Source organism: Sminthopsis crassicaudata, chromosome 3 (genome assembly GCF_048593235.1).
Source record: "Sminthopsis crassicaudata isolate SCR6 chromosome 3, ASM4859323v1, whole genome shotgun sequence".
In the NCBI taxonomy this organism is placed as follows: Eukaryota; Metazoa; Chordata; class Mammalia; order Dasyuromorphia; family Dasyuridae; genus Sminthopsis; species Sminthopsis crassicaudata.
Window position 1 is genome coordinate 336,328,945 of NC_133619.1, and position 25,202 is coordinate 336,354,146.

At 33.4% G+C, this 25,202-nt stretch overlaps 2 protein-coding genes across 2 annotated transcripts in view; one reads left to right on the plus strand and one right to left on the minus strand.

Moving 5' to 3' along the window:
- The window catches only part of LOC141561646 (uncharacterized), a 612,565-nt gene that overhangs the window by 80,513 nt on the left and 506,850 nt on the right, over positions 1 to 25,202 (plus strand). The gene's annotated exons all lie outside the window — the stretch shown is intronic.
- The window catches only part of UBXN7 (UBX domain protein 7), a 44,629-nt gene that overhangs the window by 1,520 nt on the left and 17,907 nt on the right, over positions 1 to 25,202 (minus strand). Inside the window, exons 2-10 of the mRNA XM_074301524.1 lie at positions 23,486 to 23,633; positions 16,512 to 16,579; positions 12,776 to 12,841; positions 10,881 to 10,993; positions 9,669 to 9,815; positions 8,552 to 8,642; positions 6,147 to 6,274; positions 4,453 to 4,849; positions 2,764 to 2,843 (exon numbers count right to left, since the gene is read on the minus strand). Of these exons, the coding sequence (XP_074157625.1) occupies positions 2,764 to 2,843; positions 4,453 to 4,849; positions 6,147 to 6,274; positions 8,552 to 8,642; positions 9,669 to 9,815; positions 10,881 to 10,993; positions 12,776 to 12,841; positions 16,512 to 16,579; positions 23,486 to 23,633 (1,238 nt within the window). The remainder of the gene's footprint in view (positions 1 to 2,763; positions 2,844 to 4,452; positions 4,850 to 6,146; positions 6,275 to 8,551; positions 8,643 to 9,668; positions 9,816 to 10,880; positions 10,994 to 12,775; positions 12,842 to 16,511; positions 16,580 to 23,485; positions 23,634 to 25,202) is intronic.

The window sequence follows — 25,202 nt, forward strand, 5'->3', positions numbered from 1 at the left end:
TATATTCTCTAGAGCAGATATACCAGGTGCCAAAGTTATACTGAGGTACCTTAAGAGAGGAGAGGCAACTACTCATTTCTAATGGAACTTCCTAGGATTTATACTTATATCCGAAGGTGAAAAATCAGTTAGATGACCTCTTGACCAATCTATGTACTGAATTACAGTAAACTATGATTGCTTTAGAAAAACTAGCTAAAATAGTATTTGGGTAATTACTAACTCAGTTTCATGTGCCTCAACCATTCTTCTATTAGCCATAGAGGTAGTTTAAAAGAAGAGCTAACATCCATGTTCTTTTCTAACAAGCAATGGTATCTGGAGATTACTGGATAACTGTCAATAAAAGCAAGAATTAAGATTCTAGGAAGTAATGAAGTATAGTAGAAAACACTGGACTATGAGTCTGAAAATAGGTGTTGTGGGTATGGATCTACTATGTACCAGTAGTTGGAATCTTGAGCAGTTCATCAGCTACCTCTTTGAATCTCAATAAAAGTAAAAGGATAGTACTTACCTGTCTATCTCATAGGGTTGTTATGAAGATTATATGAGAATGTATCTGAAAACCATCAAGTTATATCAACACATGGTATTAAATAGAATTAGGGATTAAAAGGCTGATGCCAAAAATTACTCCCAGAAGAGAATCTCAACTTTATTGTAAGAAGAGCTAAGTTTCATTTCTCAAAGACTTGAGATAATATGGAAGAAGGATGAAGTTAGAGCTACAAAGACAAAAATAGTTCTGGTCCTCTGGGAGTCTCCCTCATTGAAGACAGTAAATTTAATATTTCTGTTCAGTTTTCCTTCTGTTCTTCTACTTCAAGGGCTACTTGTGATGGCGAAATAATAATAATAATAAATAAAACATTTCAAAAAGTAAGAAAGTGATTTTCCTATTGAAAATTGTACAATATAACTTTGGATGAACTATCTCAAAACCCAAACTAAAGCACCATAAGGAAACCAAAGGGAAAATGATCATGAGATTTTTAAAAAGATCAAGAGATTTCAGTAGTAATTAATAGTTCATATGTTTACATAATACTTTACAAAATACTTTTACATACATTGTCATTTGAGCCTCACAACCACTTTTTGTAGTAGGTACTGCTATTTTAACATTTTCTCCACTTTTAGAGGTTAAGTGTCCTACCAACATCACTAAAATTTCTTGTGCTACTATCTAGGGGTCTGGCTCTTCCTCCTGATATCACTACCACTTGTGTATCATCCTCTTCCAGGTCTATCATCACAGTTCCCATTTCTTTTTTGCCTACCTTTCTGACAATATTTTATGTTCATGCTCCCAACCCATGGTTAGCTGAAAGATGTCAGTGAGATACCCGAAAGCTTTGATTCTGCATCCGAAAACGTAAGGCAAGGTTCCCAAGTTTCTATTGTAGGTTTCAAAAGTTGCTTTGTCTTTGAGTTATCAAAATAACACAGGAGGCTCATAAAGACACAATACAACACCACAGTTGCTGAAATGGCGATGAGTTGGGACTACATCCACACCCAACAAAGTATGGATTTTAATGTGCTTTTATTAGGGAAACTGTACAGAACCATCTATTCTACCTTGGTTTTCCTTTGTATCAAGAGTTGGGGTCAGATAAAGAATGGTGCTAAGCTCTTAAAAGCTTTTTCTGGATTTCAGGGATAATAGTGGCGGTAGGAGTGGGGAAAAAAAGGGGAGAGGGGAAGCAACAGAAGGGCCCTGGCAGTGTCACAATCTAGAAATGGAAGAAAATAACAAGAGTGACAGACACTAGAAAGTACCCCAAACTAAAGTGAAAGTTAATGGAAAAGTACTCTTTAACAAATCAGGACATTATGATACGTAAAAGGAATGTCTTCAGGTTTTATTCATGGAACTAAACCTATATAATTTTCACTTTTATGAAATAGATATGTTTTAGGAAATATAAAAATCTTTTTTTTTTTTTTTTGTTTTTGTTTTTGTTTTTGTTTTTGTTTTTTGTTTTTGAGGCTGGGGTTAAGTGACTTGCCCAGGGTCACACAGCTAGGAAGTGTTAAGTGTCTGATACGAGGAAATATAAAAATCTTTAAAATTCCTTGCTAATAACTTCTTATTCTCCACTTGAGAAGTACCTTTTGATGAGCTAAAAGCAACTAAGCTTTCATGTTTCTTAAGTTCATCATTTTGATAACTAACTTTGATGAAAACCCAACTTCAATTTTAAATTTCCAATCTAAAATCTTTTCTGATGTTCTAATGGGTGAAACAGACTCGATAAGAGGTCATATAGGTATATGGTGAAAAAAGAAGAATGGCTCTCTTTAGATAATTGTACGTTAGAATCCAAAACATACATAGAAGAAAATAACCTCAACTCCTCTAGAATGCAAAGAAAAACCTAGATTTCTTCCTAACATTAGTCTATTCTTCTCCAATATGAGATTAAATGAGTGATTTAAAGTTCATTTTTATGAAGGTCTACGTAAACAAGGTGGTCTTTGCTTTGGCTCTTTGATAGGTCAGAAAATGGCACATCATATGATTTAACACAATTATTTAGCAACTCAATGGGGATGCCAGAGTTAGGATTTGCTACTTTGGCTTTCAGCCCATAGGATACATTGCCTCAAGTGCCTAGAACAGTACTATGAACACACATCATTTATTATTGCTTCTTTAAATTAGATTAAGGGTGATATTTCAGAGGAATATCAAAAAACTATTCTCAGTATGTAACTTCTGTGTTCCACATAAAAATTCAAGTTAATTCTACTTACTAGAAGTTTAGCTTGTTCTGGAAGAGTGATCTGTTCCCTCTTTCCATCTGGATACCTCAACATCAGCTGTGCTTTTGGTCCTAAATAAATTTTTAAAAGATATGAAAATTACAGAGGGAGAATTGTAAGATATGAAGACAAATGATTTATTGCCAAAGCTAGCATTTCTAATATAGTATTGAATAGTATTGGTGATAGTGGGCAACCTTGTTTCACCCTTGATCTTGCTGGGAATGTTTCTAGTTTGTCTCCATCACAGATGATGCTTTCTAATGGTTTTAGATAAATGCTACTGCTCATTTTAAGAAAAACTCCACTCATTCCTATACACTCTAGTGTTTTTAATAGGAATGAGGCTGTTGGACTTTTCTGCATCTACTGAGATAATCATATGATTTTTGTCAGTTTAGTTATTTGATATAGTCAATTATGCTAATAGTTTTCCTAATATTCAATCAGCCTTGCATTCCTGGGGGAATGATCTTCTATAATCTCTTCACTGATATTTTATTTAAGATTTTTGCATCAAAATTCATTGAGGAAATTGATCTGTAACTCTTTTTCTGTTTTCACACTAACTGATTTAGGTATCAGCACCATATGTGTCATAAAAGAAATTTGGTAGGACTCCATTTCTCCATTTCACTTAGATTATTCAATTTGTTGACATATAGTTGGGCAAATAACTTAATTATTGCTCTAATTTTCTCTTCATTGGTGGAAACTTTCCTCTTTTCATTTTGAGACTAACAATTTGATTTTCTTCTTTCCTTTTTCCAATCAAATTAACTACTAAGGTCTATCTATTTTATTGCTTGTTTCATAGAACCAACTCTTTCTATTTATTAATTCAATAGTTTTCTTACTTTCAATTTTATTAATCTCCCCTTTTAGTTTCAGAATTTCAAATTTGATATTTAATTGAGGTTTTTAAATTTGTTCTTTCCCTAGCTTTTTTAGTTGCAAACCCAATTCATTGATCTTCTCTTTCTCTATTTTATCTAGAGATATAAAAATTCCCCTAATGCTTTGGCTGCATCTCACAAATTTTGGTATGTTGTCTCATTATTGTCATTCTCTTGAATGAAATTATTGATTGTGTCTATGATTTGTTGTTTCATCCATTCATTCTTTAGGGTTAAATTAGTTTCCAAGTAATTTTTGGTCTATTTTCCCCTAGCCTTTTATTGCATGCAATTTTTATTGCACCATGATCTGGAAAAAAGAAAAAAAAGCATTTACTATTTCTGCATTTCATTTTGAGGTCTTTATGCCCTAATACATGGTCAATTTTTGTATAGCGTCCATGAACCACGAAGAAAAAAATGTATTCCTTTCTGTCTCCATTTAATTTTCTCCAAAGATCTATCATACTTAACTTTTCTAAAATTCTATTTACCTCCTTAACTTTTTTCTTATTTATTTTATGTTTTGATTTATCTAGTTTGTAGAGAGCAAGGTTGAGATTCCCCCACTAGTGTAATTTTGCTATCTATTTCTTCTTGCAGCTCTCTTGACTTCTCTAGGAATTTGGATGCTATACCACTTAAGAGTATATGCTTAGTATTAATATTACTTCATTATTTATGGTAACCTTTACCAAGATATAGTTTCTTATCTCTTTTAATTAGATCTACTTTGAAGACAAATGATTTAGCATAAGTCTTTAAGAAACTTAAATTAACTCACCATTCATTTCTAGCCCTTCTGAAAGTCCATCTGACTTCTCAGGTAACACCTCCAATATTTCAGAATCCATATTGCCTGACAGTACTTGGTGATTCGTTGCAGTTCCAGGCTCAGTCCTAGCTGAGGGCTCAGTCTGAGGCCTCCGGCTCTCCTCTTTCCTATGCAATAAGTCTTTGTGGGGAGACTTCCTAGATTTGGCAGGATTCTCTACCTCCTCTTCCTCATCAGAACCACAAACTGATATGAACTCCTCACTTCCAGAAAAAAGTTCAGATTCAGACTCTTCATCTGAGCGGTTGTCCTGTTTTGCCTGTGTAGAATCAAAATGTGTCTCTTGCAAAGAGGCTCTGATAGCAGCTTCTAGCTGGCTGTCTTCACTTGCATCTATGAGGCTCTCCTAACAGGTAGAGATGAGAAATAAGTGAAGGAAAAAACACAATTAGCAAACCCTCAAATAGCCACTCAAACTCAAAAGAATATGAAAAATATTTTACTCTAGAGCAAGAGAGAACCCTTGCCTATATCCTTTGAATGAGTATCATACCAAAGGAACATTTTCATCTCAACATTCTCCTCCCAGATCCTTTTCCCAGTGGAAAGAAACTCAATTACAAAGGAGAAGTTATAGAGTTAACTGCCTCAATTCTTGATACTAGCAAGTCATTCTGTGAATTTTTTTTTACACAAATTAAAGTTTAATATTCTAAAAGAAGACAACTAAATTCTCTGCTTAAATGCCAAATTGAATTCCTTAAGCACAATTAAACTGATCTGAAGAATTGATATAACTATCCCCACAATTTCTTGTAGTTATTGATTGATCAACTTAAGAACAATAATTTCTTGTTATTTTGTACCTTCCTTTATGATTTCTTTTTTTTTCCCTTAGGCTGGGATTAAGTGACTTGCCCAGGGTCACACAGCTAGGAAGTATTAAGTGTCTGAGACCTCAGGTCCTCCTGAATTCAAGACTGGTGCTCTATCACTGCGCCACCTAGCTGCCTCCTTCCTCTATGATTTCAACTACAAGGCAAAAAACCCACTACTCTTTGGGTTAATTATCTAGTAAAACTTTTGATAATCTGGTATGTTAAGCAGATGAAGAGAGCCAATTATTCCCAAAAGGAGTCATTTTTAGATAGTCACTAAGGTAGGAAGTCTTCTAATTTTTCTTCTAAAGCCTTATAATTGAAAAGGAATTAGACTTATAAATTCCTCACTATTGTTTGTTTTAATCTCCACTTCACCACCCATATATTTTTTTAAGAGGGCGTTGGTTTTGAAGAGGATAACAAACTTCTAACAAGTCTAGTCTCAATGAATATTTGTATTTCTATTATCAGAAATGTAGGTTTCTATAGTTTTGATAGTGCTGATAACAGTTAATATGGCTATGAGTAAAACATGGTCAAAACCCCCCCAAAAAATCATAAAATAGAACAGACAAAAAAAACTGAGGTTAGTCACCTCATAGTGATTGGTACCAGTTGTGATCTTTCCCCTAAGATTCACATTGCTTCTTGCTGACAAGGTAGAAATATTTTTAAAAGGATAGAATCACAATAAACATTGGTTTAATACAGCATAATTTCATCTATGGCAATGCTTACATATGACAAAAACAATTTGATAAGCATCTCACACATTATATTAAATAGAACTATGCTCAGAATTCCTTGAACCCTTATACTTACAGAGCGGCCACATTTTTTGGGGGGATTGCTGGAGAGTCCATCCAGTTGACCATGCTCACCCAGAAATCCTGTCACTTGATCCAAGAAAGAAGTCACATCTAGCTGGTGCCATTCCACTAGCTTCTGACCTGAAGAAAATGAAACAGCATTTATGTTCAATATCTTCCTATGTGAACAATTTCACAATATTAGATCTTTGCAGAACATAAACTGATGCTAAAGTAACATTTCTTAATAGAGCATTATAAAGGGTTACAAAAGTATGAGGCATTAATTACTATTACAACTAGATCATATGGGCCACAGCAGACAGATGTAAACACTGCATCAGAAATCAGGAGATATATTAACTGATTGAACCACCACTACCACGTCAGATTCATTTACCTGCTACCATTTAGCCATCTGGAGCTGGAGACAAAAGACATCACCTTTCCTCCTTTCATCTTTAGCCAGGAAAGTGGTCCCCAATGAGTCACACTAACCGAGCTGAGGAGGTGTCTATTCATTTAATAGGACAAAGACCTATTTGGTTCAAAAATGACATTTTTCCTTGGGAAAGGAGGAACTGACCTCCACTGACCTTCAGATAGGGTAGAGCTGTGAATGTAGAAAATAAGACATTTGCTTCTAATCTTCCAGGGGAGGAACTGAAGAGCAATGGAATATGTCTGGAGATCCATATTACCTGCCTAGGGTTTCAAGACACAGGCCTTTTGCTCTCTTTTCTGGATCTTTTGTTCTTACTGATCTTGAATCCTAGCAAGCCAAGTGAGCCAAGCTATTTCTCCCTGTGTCTTCTTTTTTTTGTCTTCTGGAGGATGTACCAAGTTATTTCGATGTTTCGTTTCTTTGAGGGCTGTAGCAAAGAGAAGGTTGCTCTTCTAGTGGGCAAATCAAGAAGCAGGGATTTTTCTCTCTTGAAGTTGAAAAGTCTGTGTGGCCTCATGTCAAGGGAGGCTCAATAGGGTCCAGGAAAGGTATTCATTGCCATCTTCCTTTCAAAAGGAATTATGAATTATGTATACATAATGTTTTTAGAATTATTGTTAAGGAGTTTATCTTCACATGAGCCATTTTTAATAGATTTAATCATTTACCCTGAAATAGGAATTTCACACCTGATAGTCATATAAGCATGGTAGTATGTGTTAAATATTTCTTGAGCAAAACTATATTTATTTAGGCTAGGTAATCTAGCCGTTGCCAGCAAAGACTACAGGTGGAAAAGTACATGCTCTTTATTTATTTAGGATGCTGATGCAGCACTAATAGTTTCTGAAAGAAGAGCGCAGGTAGTTATATTAACTAGTTTAGAAAATGGAGCAATATGGTTAACATAAAACAGTTATGTCACACAGAAAACAAATAGGTTTCTAGTAATACAATTATAAGTGCATTTTGCAACTAATAAAACTTGTAAGCAGAATGTACAATCTGGCTTCTAACTCCATTAAATTCAAACTACTCTCTCTCAAAGGTAACCACTTACCCTTTTGTTAGCTAAATCTGGGAGCCTTTTCTTAGCCCTCATCTTTCTTACATATCTGATTCACTACCCATCAGTACATTCTCCTTAATTTACTCTCTTCTTCAGGTTCTATGACACTGCTCTTTCTTGGTTCTTCTATCTTATTCCTCCTCTTGTCCTAATCCTTCTCTATGCATTCTCTAATCTTGATGGACACAAACTCTATCATTATTTGTTACCTTCCTAAATCTATACATCTAATACCAATAAGTATTCTAATTTCCTGTCCTAATTATTCTACTATCTAGCAGGACCCTCTACTTGGATATTTTACCAGGACCAGCTTCAGTATGTCAAACACTGAAATTATCATTTTCCTTTTAATGTTTCCTTTCCTTACCTTCATTCTCATTCACTCAGACTCAAAAGCGTCATCCCTGATCTGATCCTTACTTTTTCCTACTCCAACATTATCTAATCAAATATAAATTGTTATCTTTATGCATCTCTTACATCTATTCCCCCTTTCCCACTCATATAATCATTTTTCATTACAATTTAAATTCTCATCACTTCCTCTCTGGACTATCACAAGCTTCCTGATATGTTTAAGAATCATTCCTCAACTCTGAGTCACCTAATAAGTATACTCTCCATTCTAATAAATTTCTAAAACTTTCTAGTACTTTCTTTGGGGTTATCTTTTCCATCATCACTGTTCGGTTCACATTACACCTGAAAACAAGGCATATTCCTTTCTCAGTCCCCAGCCCACCTCCATCACATTCTATAGGACACAAGCCACTTAAGGACACGAACTATGTCCATTTTAATCTTTATTTCTGAGCACCTGAGAATATCATGCATATACAAGGCATGTAATAATGTTTGTTGAACTGACCTGAAAGACTTGATAAATTTATGTTTATCTTACCTGTCCGTGGATCCAAGATGGAGACATAGGGAAAATCTCCTAATTTATAAAATTGTATATATCTCTGTCCTTCCTCACTGTCATGATATACCTGTCAAGTTATAAGATATTAAACAGCTGACTAATCTCAAAAAACAAATTATCAATTGCTACTTTAACATAAAATGAAAATCAGCAATTTTCAAAAAAGGAAAATAAAGATAAGATTTAAGATAGAATTGAAAAATTCAAGGTACTCCCAACCAAACAGGGCAAGGTATGAGGAGGATGATTTTTACTAACACTAAGACACTCTAAATTAACATTTAGATTAAGGTTAAAGAACCTTTATATAATTTATTTAAAATCAATTAAGGGATTATAAAGCTGGAAAAGACCTTGCTTTTAAAAAAAAGCAGTAGTGTCACACTCAGATCCTTGCAAACTACATATTAATATAGAAAATCACAAATTAACATTGCTGTTTAGTCTTTCCAGTTGTGTCTAACTGTGATCTCTTTTGGGGATTATGGCAGACATAAATAGAGTGGTTTGCCATTTCCTTCTTCAACTCATTTTACCCATGAGAAAACTGAGGTAAACAAGGTTAAGTGACTTGCCCAGGGTTGCACAGCTGGTGAGGTCACATATGAACTGAGGTTTTTATGACCAAGGGCCCAGCACTCTCTTCACTACATTAACTAACTGTCCTGTTAATTTATTAAATTTTTATATTTAATTCATGACACATTTTCGAATTACATTTTATTCTAGTTCTGGCTGACCTTTTAAGTGGGGCCAGTGGTTTTGAGTCAGACAGCTCTGATATTTTCAGTACATATTAAGTGACTGGCCCAGACCACAAAGTTACTAAAAGAGATGGGACTAGAAATAAAGCTCTCCTGATGTCTGATTTAGTGTTCTTTAAATCAAGAGAATAAGGTAATTTTAGTGGATAACCAGTTTTCTCTTTTGTCCCCCCTACCCCAATAGTCTAAATTATATTTTGATCATAGAAACAGGGTTGGTTTTATTTTATAAAATGACACAGTTAATTCAAAGTCAATTTTTGTATTTTCTTTCCTCTATAACATAAGAAAGGGGTTTTTCTAACTCTTCTTGAGCCTTGTTCTTTTACCTGCCAAAAAATGAAGTGTTCTCGGATAATGTTCTTCACAGCTTCATTGCTCCAGACATCCCGGTTGAGACATTGGCAAGCGAAGTCTTGCACATTCTGGATGTTGATCATGAGCCACTTGTTCTGCATCTGACCACACTCTTTGGCCTGTGGAGAAGAGAATTCCACACTATAAATTAGAAATGGAATTCAAACAACATCTGTAATGATAGCAAACAAGATATTTTGGCACTTAGGGTCTGGTGAATAGCTCCTAGTGTTCCCAATCAGAAGACATCTAGAAAGATTTTTTTCAAGAACCATATTTAGGTGAAGGAGATTTTAAAGATTTACTTTTAATAATCTGAAGGTAGCTTATACCTAATTATAAAACCACAAAATTTGTTTTTTGAAAAAGGACTTCTCTACGTGTCCCAGTAATGAAGTTTTTTCTTTTATAATGAGCACCACCATAAGAGTAAGGATAGATTTAGCAAAGGCAAATATAAATGGAGACAAGGAAAAGACTCTTGGCAATCTTGGTCTAGGTCACCAACAGCACATGAGTAAAACTTAAGAGAACACTGAGCAAATCTTTTCCAAACCATCTGCTGGCAATGAGGGGGGGAAAAGTCCAGACAGTGAAGGGCCTCCAAATCATGAATGGATCATAAGATAGCACCATATGAGGATCAAGTAAAGAAACTAGGTATATTTAGCCTAAAAATAAGAAGATATAAAGGGAAAATAATAGCTAGGTTCAGGTATTTGATAATGTGTAAAACCACTCTGAAAAATTAGACTAAGGCTTGATTTATGGGGAAATCATCTAACTGGAGCTACTTAAAGGTAAAAAAGGTGAACTAAGGTAAGAAAATGTTCTGTCCTCACAAGATGTTTTAAAGTAAAAATTGGGTTGACCATTCCCTGCTCAGCTATGTTGTAGAAGGAATTCTACTTGTAGAGATTAAAATGTGTCTTTCCAATTCTGAGATGGGTTTTCTTCATTGGAGAAGAAAGATGAATCTACTAGAAAAAATGAGCTTTGAGAACTACTATCTATGGCCTCCTTCCATTATTACTGTATCTCCTGATGAGTATGAAATGTTTCATATAAATGTTGATCTTCAAAAGAATTTGGGTATACCACCTAATAATGATCACTGACAATTACTTCCAAACATGTTAACAAAATAATATGTACTTAAAAAAAAAAAAAAATTAAAAACTTACAGTTTCAAAGCTGCCTTTATGCATAAGATCAATAGGTGGTCGGAAAAGATCTGCAAGGGTAGTGAGCTTCTTATCTATTGCTCCTCCATTTCTCAACTCTTGTTCCTGCCGAACTGAAGAAACAGAGAAATGAATTTAATAAAATAAGAAATGGCATTCTTTAATAGACCCGATTAAACATTTTGGGCAAAAGCTGATGTAATTCAAATAATCACATTATAATTGTTATAAATTATAATTATTATTAATCACATTGTATTATTATAATAATGTACTACATTTTCAAAAGGTCATAGATATATAAAAAAACTTCTCTCAATGAAACAGAAATTGAAAAAGCAAAATGGCTATTTTTCTATAAATGAGGGTGGAAATTAAACTAGATGTTAGCTAAATGTATCATCAATACAAAATATTATCTTTAATTTGAAAGCTGGATTTTAAGAGAAAAGGGAAAAGAAACTGACCAGACACTGTACCCTTCCCTTGCTATTTATTCATCTCCTAAAGAGATACTGGCTCCCAAATCCTCAGAAGTTCCAAGCTGGTAGCAGCTGTAAAGCTACCCCATCCCTGACTGTACTTAGTCTAGTATTGGAGGTTATGAGACAAAGAGCTCCCATTGCTGTTTCTTATAAGAATGCAAGATCCTCTGATTATTCTAAATGAGTAATACCAGGATAGGGTTTGGTCAAAGGGTTCAAAATTAATTCCCTAACCATAGTTATTCTTGCCATGAGGTTCCTCATGCACTGCTCTGTTCCTTCTAAAATTATATGGACTAAGGCACTTTATTTTTGAGATCCTGAAATATCTCATCTGTTGATTAGATGTTGTATATCACCTTATTTCTCTCAGTGCTATTATGTAATAGGCCTCCTATTATCTAAAGACTTAAAAAATTTAAGCTTTTGATCTCAACTAAGTTTTTTTTAAAAAATGAATTCAATAAGTCTGACCACACACCAGTTTCAGATAGAACAAAGTCACTAAGCAATTATATTGTCTTAAATTTTGAAAAGGATATTTTTTTTCATTTCAAGGAAAAAATAAAACAATAATAAAGACATTTTGAAAACTTTCCTATAAATTTAATAGGGAAAAGACTGAACTCCAATCTTGACATTCTATAAAAGCAATTTGCATATCACAGATACTCTTAAATTTTTATCTACTGTTTAGCCCACTAATAAAATCTGAAAATACAACTCCCTGGGGAAAAGTTTATTCAGTGCAAAGATTCTTAACTGTTCTCTGTGCCACAAATCCTCTGGCAGTCTAGAGAAGCCTTGGGATCACCCCTGATAATATCAATTTAAAATGCCTAAAATATGTAGAATTAAAAAGGAAACAAATTATATATTCAAATAAAAATATAATTTGTCCCCATTCAAATTCAGATATCTACTATGAAACCAATGCTCCATGAAACCCAAGCTAAAAATCTCTTATTTTCATGAAGTATAATCAACTATTTAGAGATTTTATAGTGGTTCTTCAATTAATAGTAATGATAATTTTCATTTATGGCACTTTAAAATCTGAAATTTTAAAAAACATTTTTTATAATTTATATTTTAATTTAATATTATAATTATATTTTAATAATTTTTAAAATAACACACATACCCACACACCCACCCACACATATTCTCACACACACACACATACACACACCCACCCACATGTATTTCATTTGAGCCTTGCAATTCTTTGAAGTAGATAGTATATATATTGTTATTCCAATTTTAAATCCCAATATCTAAGTATCTAAGAACTGAGGTCTACCTGATTGAATTTAATGCTCTATCCACTATACTACATAGTATATCTAAAAAGCATTGATTGCTAGTGAATAAAACAAAGGTAAGAAAAAAAGTTCCACAGATACCTACTAGTTTCAGTCTGAAAATCTCGAAAGCCATCAAATATTGAACGAGCAGGCCGCCGTCTTTTAGGAGCTATAAGAAAAGAGAAGTAATCTAACATACTTAAAAGAATCTGACATGTAATATATCCAACAAAGAAGCAACAGATAGGCAAATTAGGCACAGAGAAACATCTTATATATTCCACAATAAATTCAAAACAGAAAGCTGACCATCAATCCAAGGAAATTAGTAAAAAAATAAATCACATAACTTTCACAGATATGGGTAGCAGATGGATTCTTACCAAACAATAGATAAAGGCAATTACAAAAATAAAACAATTATTTTAATTATATGAAATTGATAAACTTTTGCACAAACCAAATTAATGTGCATAGAATAAGAAGAGAAGTGACCAATTGGGGGAAAAAAATCTTTATCAGATATACTTGATGAGCATTCAGTATCCAAGACACACAAACAAAAACAATATATAAAACACGAAAAAGTTATTTCCCAATAGATAAGCCATAGGATATGAATAAATAGCTCTCAAAAGAATTTAAAGTTACTGAGCACATGAAAGAATGTTCCAATTACTAATAAGAGAAATACAAATCAAAATAACACAGATTTCACTCCACACTCAATAAAAGAGCAAAAGATGGGAATAGTCAATATTGGACTGGCTATGAAAAAAACAGGAACAATAGTTCAATACTGGTAGAGCTGTGAATCAATATAGAAATCAGAATTTTAGTGTTTAAAAAGAAACCATCTAATCTAACTCAAACCTACAAGAATCTCACATGTCCAACAAAGGAGCATCAGAATAGAAAAATTACATAGAGAAACATCTTATATAATATTCCATAATAAATTCAAAACCGAATCAGTATAGCTATTCTGTAAACAATGGACAATTATAAAAATGAAATATTTAAACCAACGATACCCCCTGATGCAAAGGATTGGTTGCTATATATTCCAAAAAGGTCAATGACCAAAAAAAAGGTCCAATATATATCAATATATTTACAGCAGTACTTTTTGTAGTAAAAAACTGGAAATCAAATAGATTATCATTTACAGAATGGCTAAACAATATGTGTTAAATGACTATAAAAGAATATTCTTGGGCTCTAACAATAAACACAATGAAGACAAGTATGGAAAAATTTACTTGAACTAGTAAGTAAAGTGAAAACATTCTGAGACTGCCAAGTAGCTGTTAAAAGATTTTTTGACTCAGATTTAAATAATTGGAAAGACATCCAGTGCTCCTGGATAGGCCGAGCGAATATAATAAAGATGACAATACTCCCCAAACTAATCTTATTTATTTAGTGCTATACCAATCAGACTCCCAAGAAACTATTTTAGTGGCCTAGAAAAAATAACAACAAAATTCATATGGAAGAATAAAAGTTAGAGAATTTCAAGGGAATTAATGAAAAAAAAAAAAAAAAAAGTCAGAAGAAGGTGGTCTAGGTGTACCTGATCTAAAGCTATATTATATACCAGCAGTCACCAAAACCATTTGGTATTGGCTAAGAAATAGACCGGTCGATCAGTGGAACAAATTAGGTACAAAGGACAAAAAAGGGTACAACTATAGCAATCTAGTGTTTGACAAACCCAAAGATACCAACATTTGGGATAAAAATTCATTATTTGAAAAAAACTGTTGGGAAAACTGGAAATTAGTATGGCAGAAATTAGATATGGATCCACACTTAACACCATATACCAAGATAAGATCAAAATGGGTCCATGATTTAGGCATAAAGAATGAGATCATAAATAGATTACAGGAACAGAGGATAGTCTACCTCTCAGACCTGTGGAGGAAGGAATTATGACTAGAGGAGAACTAGAGATCATTATTGATCACAAAGTAGAAGATTTTGATTACATCAAACTAAAAAGTTTCTGTACAAACAATACTAATGCAAACAAGATTAGAAGGGAAGTAACAAATTGGGAAAATATTTTTACAGTTAAAGGTTTCATTTCCAAAATATATAGAGAATTGATCCTAATTTATAAGAAATCAAACCATTCTCCAATTGATAAATGGTCAAAGGATATGAACAGATAATTCTCAATTAATGAAATTGAAACTATATCCATTCATATGAAAGAGTGTTCCAAATCACTACCGATCAGAGAAATGCAAATTAAGACAACTCTGAGATATCACTACACACCTGTCAGATTGGCTAAGATGACAGGAACAAATAATGATGAATGTTGGAGGGGATGTGGGAAAACTGGGACACTAATACATTGTTGGTGGAGTTGTGAAAGAGTTGTGAAAGAATCCAACCATTCTGGAGAGCAATCTGGAATTATGCCCAAAAAGTTATCAAATTGTGCATACCCTTTGATCCAGCAGTGCTACTACTGGGCTTATATCTCAAAGAAATACTAAAGAGGGGAAAGGGACCTGCGTGTGCCAAAATATTTGTAGCAGCTCTTTACATAGTGGCTAGAAACTGGAAGATGAATGGATGTCCATCAATTGGAGAATGGTTGGGTAAATTATGGTATATGAAGGTTATGGAATATTATGCTCTGTAAGAAATGACCAGCAGGATGAATTCAGAGAGGCTTGGAGAGATTTGCATGAACTGATGCTGAGTGAAACGAGCAGAACCAGAAGATCATTATACACTTCAACAATGATACTGTACGAGGATGTATGCTGATGGAAGTGGATTTCTTCAACATAGAGAAGAGCTAATCCAATTCCAATTGATTAATGATGGACAGAACCAGCTACATCCAGAAAAGGAACACTGGGAAATGAGTGTAAACTGTTATTTTTACCTTCTGAATCCAATTCTTTCTGTGCAACAAAAAATTCGGTTCTACACACATATATTGTATCTAGAATATACTGTAATATATTTAACATATATAAGACTGCTTGCCATCTGGGGGAGGGGATTGGAGGAAGGGAAAAAATCTGAATAGAAGTGCAAGGGATAATGTTGTAAAAAATTACCCATGTATATGTACTGTCAAAAAAATGTTATAATTATAAAATAAAATAAAAATTAAAAAAAAAAAAAAAAAAAAAACCAATACTATATGAAGAGGTATTCTGATGGAAGTGGATATCTTCAACATAAAGAAGATCCAACTCACTTCCAGCTGATCAATGATGGACAGAAACAATTACACCCAGAGAAGTAGGGAATTGAATGTAAAATATTAGCACTACTGTCTATCTACCCAGGTTACATATACCTTCGGAATCCAATACTTAACGTGCAACAAGAAAATTGGATTTACACACATATATTGTATCTAGGTTATACTGTAACACATGTAAAATGTATGGGATTGCCTGTCATCTAGGGGAGGGAGGTGAAAATCTGGAAAAAATGAATACAAGGGATAATGTTATAAAATAAAATTACTCATGCATATATAAAATTTATAATTATAAAATTAATTAAAAAAAGATTTTTTGACTGAAGTGTCTACTAAATATCATAGTATGTTCATTTTAGCGTATTAATAATTTTTGAAAACTTTCTTTTGGCACGCAGAAATTAAATACTATCTTTAACACCTTATTTTTAACTCATTAAAGTTGATTATAAATTTTCCAAGCAGATTTAAAAATATGTAATTGACTACTCAGTTGTCACAAAAATCCTCTAAAGACACCTTCATATTTTCTATAGTTTTATAATATATAGCAAAACAAAGAAGCCAAATAATTCCTAAGAAAGAATAGAAAACTCACCACCAAATAAAGGCTCTGGTTCTACCAATATTTCCTGCTTTTGAGGAATTGGAGCTCGTACTTCATCTCTACAAAAAAAGGAAAGGAAAAAGAAAATGTTAAAACACAGTGGTTTTACTAAATTGATTTTCTGCAGAAGCAAAAATTACCTTTTATATAAAAAAGTAAAATTAAGGTAGCAATTAAATCCAGGATTCTAGACTTCCAAGTCAGGGCTCTTTACTACTACATTTCTGCCCAGATTGTCAGTGGACTCCATGAACTCATGTTTCCAATAGGATCATGATACAAGGCTCTCTAACTATAGGAATTGTTTTTGATTTTCTTTTTTAACAAATCACTTAAGTGAGGCAGGAGATAATGAAACATAAACTTCCCTCTCTACCTTTGCAGTGAGGACAAAAAAAAAAAAAAAAAAAAAAAAAAGAAAAAGAAAAAGAAAAAGAAAACCATCAGATACAAAGAGGAACAAAGAGGTATCACCATGGCAAAAATAGTGACAAGTGTAACTAAAAAGTTGTTGCCCTAAGAATGGGCACTTAGACACTCATTCCATATGCACTCCTGAACCCTATGCCTGTGCCGAGATCATTAATTTAGACCCAAAAGAAGTCTGTTAGACTATTTCTGGGACATGAAAAGTTTTGTTCAAAAATTTCTCACCCCTTTAGGATATCTATAAAATCATTGATAAATATACCCCTCTATTACTGTCTAAAATTTAAGAAAGCTGTGCTGTGTCTAATGCAACCAGAAATGAAAATCCATTTGGGAAACTCTACAACTTCCTCAGGAAAGGAACATGTAGGTATAATTTTTCTATAAAGCTTGACAAGGTTCCTGATTTGTTCCTGAAAGTATTTGATTAAAAATTTTATAAAGTTCATATGGACTTATTCTGTTTGTCAAAAGCACAAGGCACAAACTAAGTCATGAGAAAACAAATGTCAAAAAGCCCAAGTGAAGAGCCAGAAACAGGAAATACAAAATACAATGACTAAAAAGCAAGAAGCACAATCATTCTAGAAACAATGCAGAAATATCTGAAGAAACGTGATTAAAATGTTCATGTGCTTTTGACTCAGAGAATCCATGGAGCACATGCTCCAAGGAAATCGATTACAAAATGAAAGCCCCAATGTAGACATATATACATAGATAGATAGACAGACAGATATCAGTACTTTTTGTTAAATCAAAGAACTAGAAACAAATAGACAAACACTGTTTGAGAAATAGCAATATTACAAAGCCATAAAAAATATAGAAAAGTGTGGAAAGACTTAATTGATATAAAAGTTAGCATAATCAAGAAACATACATTTCTTATATAACAATGTAAATGGAAAGAACAATGATAACAAAACAATTACAAATTAATACTGTGAAATTACAAAGAGTAAGCATGGCAGTGTTACTATGCGCTTATATCCCAAAGAGATCTTAAAGAAGGGAAAGGGACCTGTATGTGCAGGAATGTTTGTGACAGCCCTCTTTGTAGTGGCCAGAAATTGGAAACTGAGTGGATGCCCATCAATTGGAGAATGGCTGAATAAATTGTTCTATGTGAATATTATGGAATATTATTGTTCTGTAAGAAATGACCAGCAGGATGATTTCAGAAAGGCCTGAAGAGACTTACATGATGATGCTAAGTGAAATGAGCAGGATTAGGAGATTGTTCCAGATTGTCTCCTCCTCTAGATGGCAGGTAGTCCAATACATGTTACATGTAAAATCCAATACACACACACACACACACACACACACACACACACACATTTATACAGTTATCATGATGCACAAGAAAAATCGGAAGGAAAAAAAAAAGCTGAGAAAGAAAACAATTGCAAGCAAACAACAACAGAAAGAATGAGAATGCTATACTGTGGTCCATACTCAGCTCCCACAGTCCTCTCTGGGTGCAGATGGCTCCCTTCATCACTAAACAATTGGAACCGGTCTGAATCATCTCACTGTTGAAGAGAGCCACATCCATCAGAATTGATGGTTTTATAGTCTTTGTTGCCGTGCACAATGATCTCTTGGTTCTGCTCATTTCACTTGAGTATCAGTTCATGTAAATCTCTGGACCTGGACGGGTCATTTCTTACAGAACAATAATATTCCATAACATTCATACATCATAACTTACTCAGCCATTCTCCAATTGATGGGCTCCATTCAGTTTCCAGTTTCTAGCCACTAAAAAAAGAGCTGCCACAAAGATTCTTGCACATGTGGGTCCCTTTCCCTCCTTTAAGATCTCTTTGGGATTTAAGCCCAGTAGAAACACTGCTAGATCACAGGGTGCTAGATCACAGTCATCAAAACTATTTGGTATTGACTAAGAAATAAGAGTAGTTGATCAATGAAATAGGTTACGTTCATAAGACTTGGCTCTTTTCAATAATGAGGTGAATCAGGCCAATTCTAATTATCTTATGATGGAGAGCTCCATCTGCATCCAGACCGAGGACTGTGGGAACCGAGTATGGAGCACAACATAATATTTCACTGTTTTTGTTGTTGTTTGCCTGCTTGCTCCCTTCCCCCCCTCATTTTTTCCTCCTTTTTGATCTGACTTTTCTTGTACAGCACTATAAATGTGGAAATGTGTTTAGAAGAACTATATATGCAATGTACAATCCTAAGTTGGATTACTTGCTGTCTAGGGAAGAGGCATGAGGGAAGGGGAGAGAGAAAAATTTGGAGCATAAAATTTTGCGAGGGTGTATGTTGAAAATTGTCTTTGTATGTGTTTCAAAAATAAAAGGCCATTACTCAGTTTAAAAAAAAAAAGAAACAAACCAAGACAACTCTAAGATACCACCTCATAACTTTCAGACTGGCTAAGATAATAGGAAAAAGTAATGATGAATCTTGGAGGGGATGTGTGAAAACTAGAACACTAATATATAGTTGATGGAGTCGTGAAATGAGCCAATGATTCAAAACCAATAGTTTTGGAATGGAAAGTCATCCATATTCAGAGAGAGAACTATGGAGACTGTGGAGCAAAGCAAAGTATTTTCACTTGTTTGTTTTACAAAAATGAATGTTGAAAACTATCTTTACATGTATTTGGAAAAATAAAATTGAGAATTTTGAGAAAGAAAAGATGAAAAAAATTTGGAAAAAAATGTACCGTGAAGGAAAACAACTTATAAAGACTTAACTTTCAAAAATAAACTAATATGTCTGCCTGTTATCCATAGCTTCGAGACAGCTGACACACTGGTCGCAAGTATACAAACCATCTCAGACTTGACCCAATTGTGTGCATTTATCTTGCTTAATTACACCTTTTTGTTATGAGTTGGGTTTTTTTTTAATTGTGGGGGAAAAGACATGTGGACATTACTGTTGGTTAAATGTTTTCATATATAATTATTTTCTTTGCACACAGAAATATTTGTTTCCCAAATTGATAATGTTAAAAATAATAACAATGTTAAAAGAAAAAAAAACAACTGGCATTTCAACAAAACTTTTTAACTATATGAGAGAATTAACAAGAAAAAATTTGGGAATCTAAGCTGACTAGATCAACAAGAGTTACTAGTTATATTCCAAAAAGCATACCCAATATACTCTTTTAATCAGGCCAGATGTAAAATATGCTTTAAAATAAACATTTTAAAGAGAATCACTGAACAAAAGGCATTATTAAAAGAAAGAGATGGCCTCAATAGTAAGGATTCTACAAACATGAGAGAAAAGCAATAACTGAATAAATATTTGGAGATATTAAGCCTAAAGTTACACAAAACTTTAGATTCACAATGGGTGTTTCTTTCCAGATAGGTTTATTTTTTATGGCTCCATAGGGCCAAAAATTATAAGGTAGAATTTAAATCACTATAAGAACAACTTTCTTACATTCTGAGCAGTTCTAAAATGGAGTGTCACAAAATGTAGTCATGATAGTTAAGGTTCTCATTATAGTGAGGATTTCTAAGCAGAGGCTAGATAACCACTTGTCAGAGAATTCTGCACTGGGTAAGTGACAATAACCAAGAAGATAATCAATGATGAAACTCAGAAATCTATAGAAAAACAGATTATGTGTTGAAAAAAGATAAAATTCAAGATGGTAATTAATAAGTAGGCAAATTCTACCTTACCGCTATCACATACTTGGCAGGATATAACTCATGACTGAATATAACTATGAAAGTGCATGCCTTCAAGGGGCAAAGGAGCAGCATTTTACATAATTACAAAGACAAACCTATATAAGGATATCCACAAACTGGAAGGAGACAGTGAAGTTGGTATTGGACAAGAAGCAATGGAAGAATAACAAATAATATTGTAGTGGGATTTTATTATAAACACTGAGTTAATAGTTAATCTCCATGCTGGAGATTCAGCATGGTACAATAAAAGCTCTCTCATAACAAAAAGGTGTAATTAGGCAAGATGAATGTATACAATTGGGTCAAGTCTGAGATGATATTCTGTACCTGCAACCTGCATCCATCAGCTGTCTCCAACCTATGGACAACATACATGCGTATCAGTTTATTTTTGAGAATTAAGTGTTATGAGGTTTTGTTGTTTTTTGAGAGGCATTTGGGGTTAAGTGACTTGCCCAGGGTCACACAACTTTTTACTGTTAACTATCTAAGGTCACATTTGAACTCAGTTCCTCCTGACTCCAGGGCCAATGCTCTATCCACTGTGCCATCGAGCTTGCAGCCCTCTTTTATTTAGAAAATAGGTCCAGGATAGCAGTTCCCTCATTGCTGCTTCTTGAAGAATGAAATAATCATTATGGTAAATCCATTTTTAGTTGCTATGATATTCATAGAAAGAGGGCTCCAGCAGAATTTCTTTTACTTGACATTCACCATTACTACTGTTACACCTCTGTTCCAAGTTGATGGCTCTTTCCTTAGAGTATTATAACCATGGTGGAGTGATTTTAAAATGCTCAAAATGACTTCCCCAAGTATTAAAAATTAAGATGGCACAAAATTATGATTTTTTTTAAACCATGCAATTTTTAAATTTGTTATACTCATTCCTCAGAGGCAAAAAAAATGAACTCTCAAGAATAGAGATAGTTAAACCACAGGAAGCTACCAGATATTATACTTTTTCCTTCTCTAACTCATTCTCCAAAGACTACAAGCCAAGTGAGCTCATTCTCAGTTATTGACCTTCCTTGTAACAGCCTCAAAAGTATCCCAGAATGTCTGTGTCCTATCCTCTCACAGTTGATTTGAAAGGCCATGAATGTTTTTTCCTTGGGATGTCAAAACTCCTAGTTATTCTGCATTTCTTAATTTCCCAGATCTAAGTCAGAACTTGTATTTTCCAGTGGATGATTATGTCCACTAAATTGGTTGGTGGTATATTACATACGTCAAGACCAAGTTGATTTGCATATTGTTAATAAACTATAAAATAGATTTTAAAAAATTTTACATTACTTGGAAAAATTCATATTTTAAAATCACAAGATACAAATCAAAATGAATTTGAAGTATGACTTCACAGCTGACAAGATTAAAAGCAATGAAATTAAATTTTAGTTGGATTGTGGAGAATCAGGTACAGTTATCCTTCTCACAGAATTATAAACTTGTTCAAATTTTTCACAAAGAGATTCAGCATGGTGTAATAAAAGTTACAGTACCAATCATTAAGATTTTTGGAAATGGAATCATGTCATATTGATTTCCATTATAGAATTATAGACCAGCTTTCTTGGGAAAACCAATTTAAGCCCCCCTCCCCATGACAAAGAGCATACCTTAAAATAAGGCAATCATTTAAAAAATTATTATCTACTTAAAGAAAATTAACTTTATAAAAATAACAAAGTATTACTATTATACTGAAACAAAATACTATTGACTGGAAATTGGGATTAAATCCATAAATACAAGGAGATAGCAGCTTGTGGCTTGGTCCCTTAGATTCAGTCTATGGTTTCTAACCCAAAATATTTTTTAGTAAACTTTAAAATTTTAACAGTTCCTTTAAAGATAAACTGATAGCTTTTCCATTCACAATGCTGTCACTTCTTAAGAATCATCATTGAACACTCCCTTCTAACAAAAATGTAAAGTTACCAGTGTATGCTTCAATCCACACCTATAGTACAAAGACTTTCAACCTGGGAGTTATAGATCACTGTCAGTATTCTGGAATAAAGATTATTCAATGCAATAGTTGTGTTATTCAAGTTTGGGTTTACTTTACATCACTGTAGTCACTTGGTAAATTTTGCTCATATTTTTCTCCTCTCTCTCTCTTTTTGCCTCAGTTCATACAAGTCTCCCAAAGATCTCTAAAAGTCTTCATATTTGTCATTTCTTAGAGCACATATTCTATTGCAAGCCAATACAATTTGCTATCCATTCCTTAATTTATGGGTATCTACTTTGTTTCTAACTTTTTCCTAAGAAATGCTATGATATCTATACTATTTCTGACTTTCTTGAGGACATATTTAACTGTTCCTAACAAAGTTATACTTGTATCTCAAGCATTTAACATCCTTTCTTAAAATTATTAGACACTATAGTGAATGTCATTAATATAATGCAATTCTTTCCAGATAGTTAATTTTACAAAAAATGGTCAATCAAATTTATCCAGTTAAGAAACAAAGAATCAGATGACCTCAGTTCTTATCCCAACTCTGTAAGTAACAGGTCATATAACCAAAGACATATCACTTGACCTCTACGTATACATTTCTACATCCATAAACTAAAGACAAACCTGCCCTAGATGAAGTAATAAACTCATGGTGAAAAAAATATTGTTCCTTAATACATTAATATTTTTACTTGCAAATGGTTTCTTTTGATGTAGGATTTTTAAGATGATTACTTCCTACCCCCAAAAAGATGATAGTTTAAGTAATTTAAATTTACGTAATTCTCCTAAAAACACAATGCTTAGGGGGAAAAAACCCCACAATAATGGAGAGTTGGGGGAAAAGGGAAACATACTCTGTGTGTGGCCTGACAGAAGATACACTAGCTGAACTGGTACTAGGTTCCTCAGCTATTCCTCCACCATCCAAAAACATTGTGACAGCCATCTCCAGGTTATTGTTGCAGGCTTCAAGCATATGTTTCCCCACACTTTCACTTGCACCTAAAAAAAAGAAGGCAAAGAAATAAAATCAAAGACAATATTTTTACAATAAATATGTACTATATAATACTACTAAAGTCACTAGTAACTGAGTATTGTTTTTGTTTGTTTGTTTTTTTACATTTTGTATGCTTGTCTGTGCCTCCCCACAATTAAAATTTAGAAGTCGAGATTTCTAAATTTTACTTGTAGATAGTTAAATATGAAACAGATTAGGGGATGAGATATACTAAACAAAAGCAGCATGCTTATGGAAAGATTTGTTGAACTGATACAAAGTGGGAAAAAAAAAAAGCAGAGCCAACCAAATTATAAATACAGATACAATTCTTAAAAGAATACAACTGACATACAAAGACAAGCAAGGCAATTTATCAACTGAGAAAAAAAGAACTTTCCTTCAAATCTGCTAGAAAGATAATATCTAACCTAATTCAAATAACTGATACTAAAATAAAAACAATTAATGAATTTAGCAAATAATGAAATGGAAACATAAAAGGATCCATCTGACAGATTTTCAATTTGCCTGAATAACAATTTTATTTTTCAAAGAGTAGAGAAAACAAGGAAGAAATGGCTATTTTGTACCTAATTACAACCAACATGGATGATCGGTCCCTATGGCAAGCAGAGATATTTTATCAGTTTATAACCCATGAGCCCTGATCGCTATTCTCTAACTCCATTATTGAACTGACTTGGAGCCCCCAACTCTGCCTGCTATTTTAGTTCCTTCTCTCAAATCACTCTATATCTTTATTTGAAGAGAGAAATTCTATCAGAATAATAATCCTACAAGTCTAAGTGGAAGCACTACCAAAAGGGGAAAAAAAAAAAAAATCCTATTTCATTTAGAAAAGAAATCCCAATCACCCAGTAATCCTCAATTCCTTTCTCTCATACTCCATATATTTAATCCGTTGTCAAATCTTACTTCAGACCCTATCTCTCAATTCTCAGAGACCACTCTTGTTCAGGCTTTCATCATGTCACACTAAAGTACTGTTAGGACCCTTCAGGTTGATCTCCCTACTTCAAATATCTTTCCATTTCATTACTTCATCCACTCAGAAGCCAAAATAATATTCCTAAAGCTCAGAACTAACCATTTTATTCTACTCTACTCAATAAGCTCCAATGTCTCTCTATTCACTCCAGAGTGAAGTCCAAAATTCTCGTCATTCTTAAAGCCCTTCAACAACCAATAGCTCTCTATTAGAAAGCACTTTTTAAGACTTCAGAAAATCATCCCCAGGATAATACACAATGATCAAGTAGGATTTATACCAGGAATGCAGGGCTGGTTTAATATTAGGAAAACTATTAGTATAATTGACCATATTAACAATCAAATTAATAAAAACTATATGATCATCTCAACAGATGCAGAAAAAGCATTTGATAAAATCCAACATTCATTCCTACTAAAAATGCTTGAGAGTGTAGAAATAAATGGACTATTCCTTAAAATAGTCAGGAGCATATATTTAAAACTGTCAGTAAGCATCATATGTAATGGGGATAAACTGGGACCTTTCCCAGTAAGATCAGGAGTGAAACAAGGTT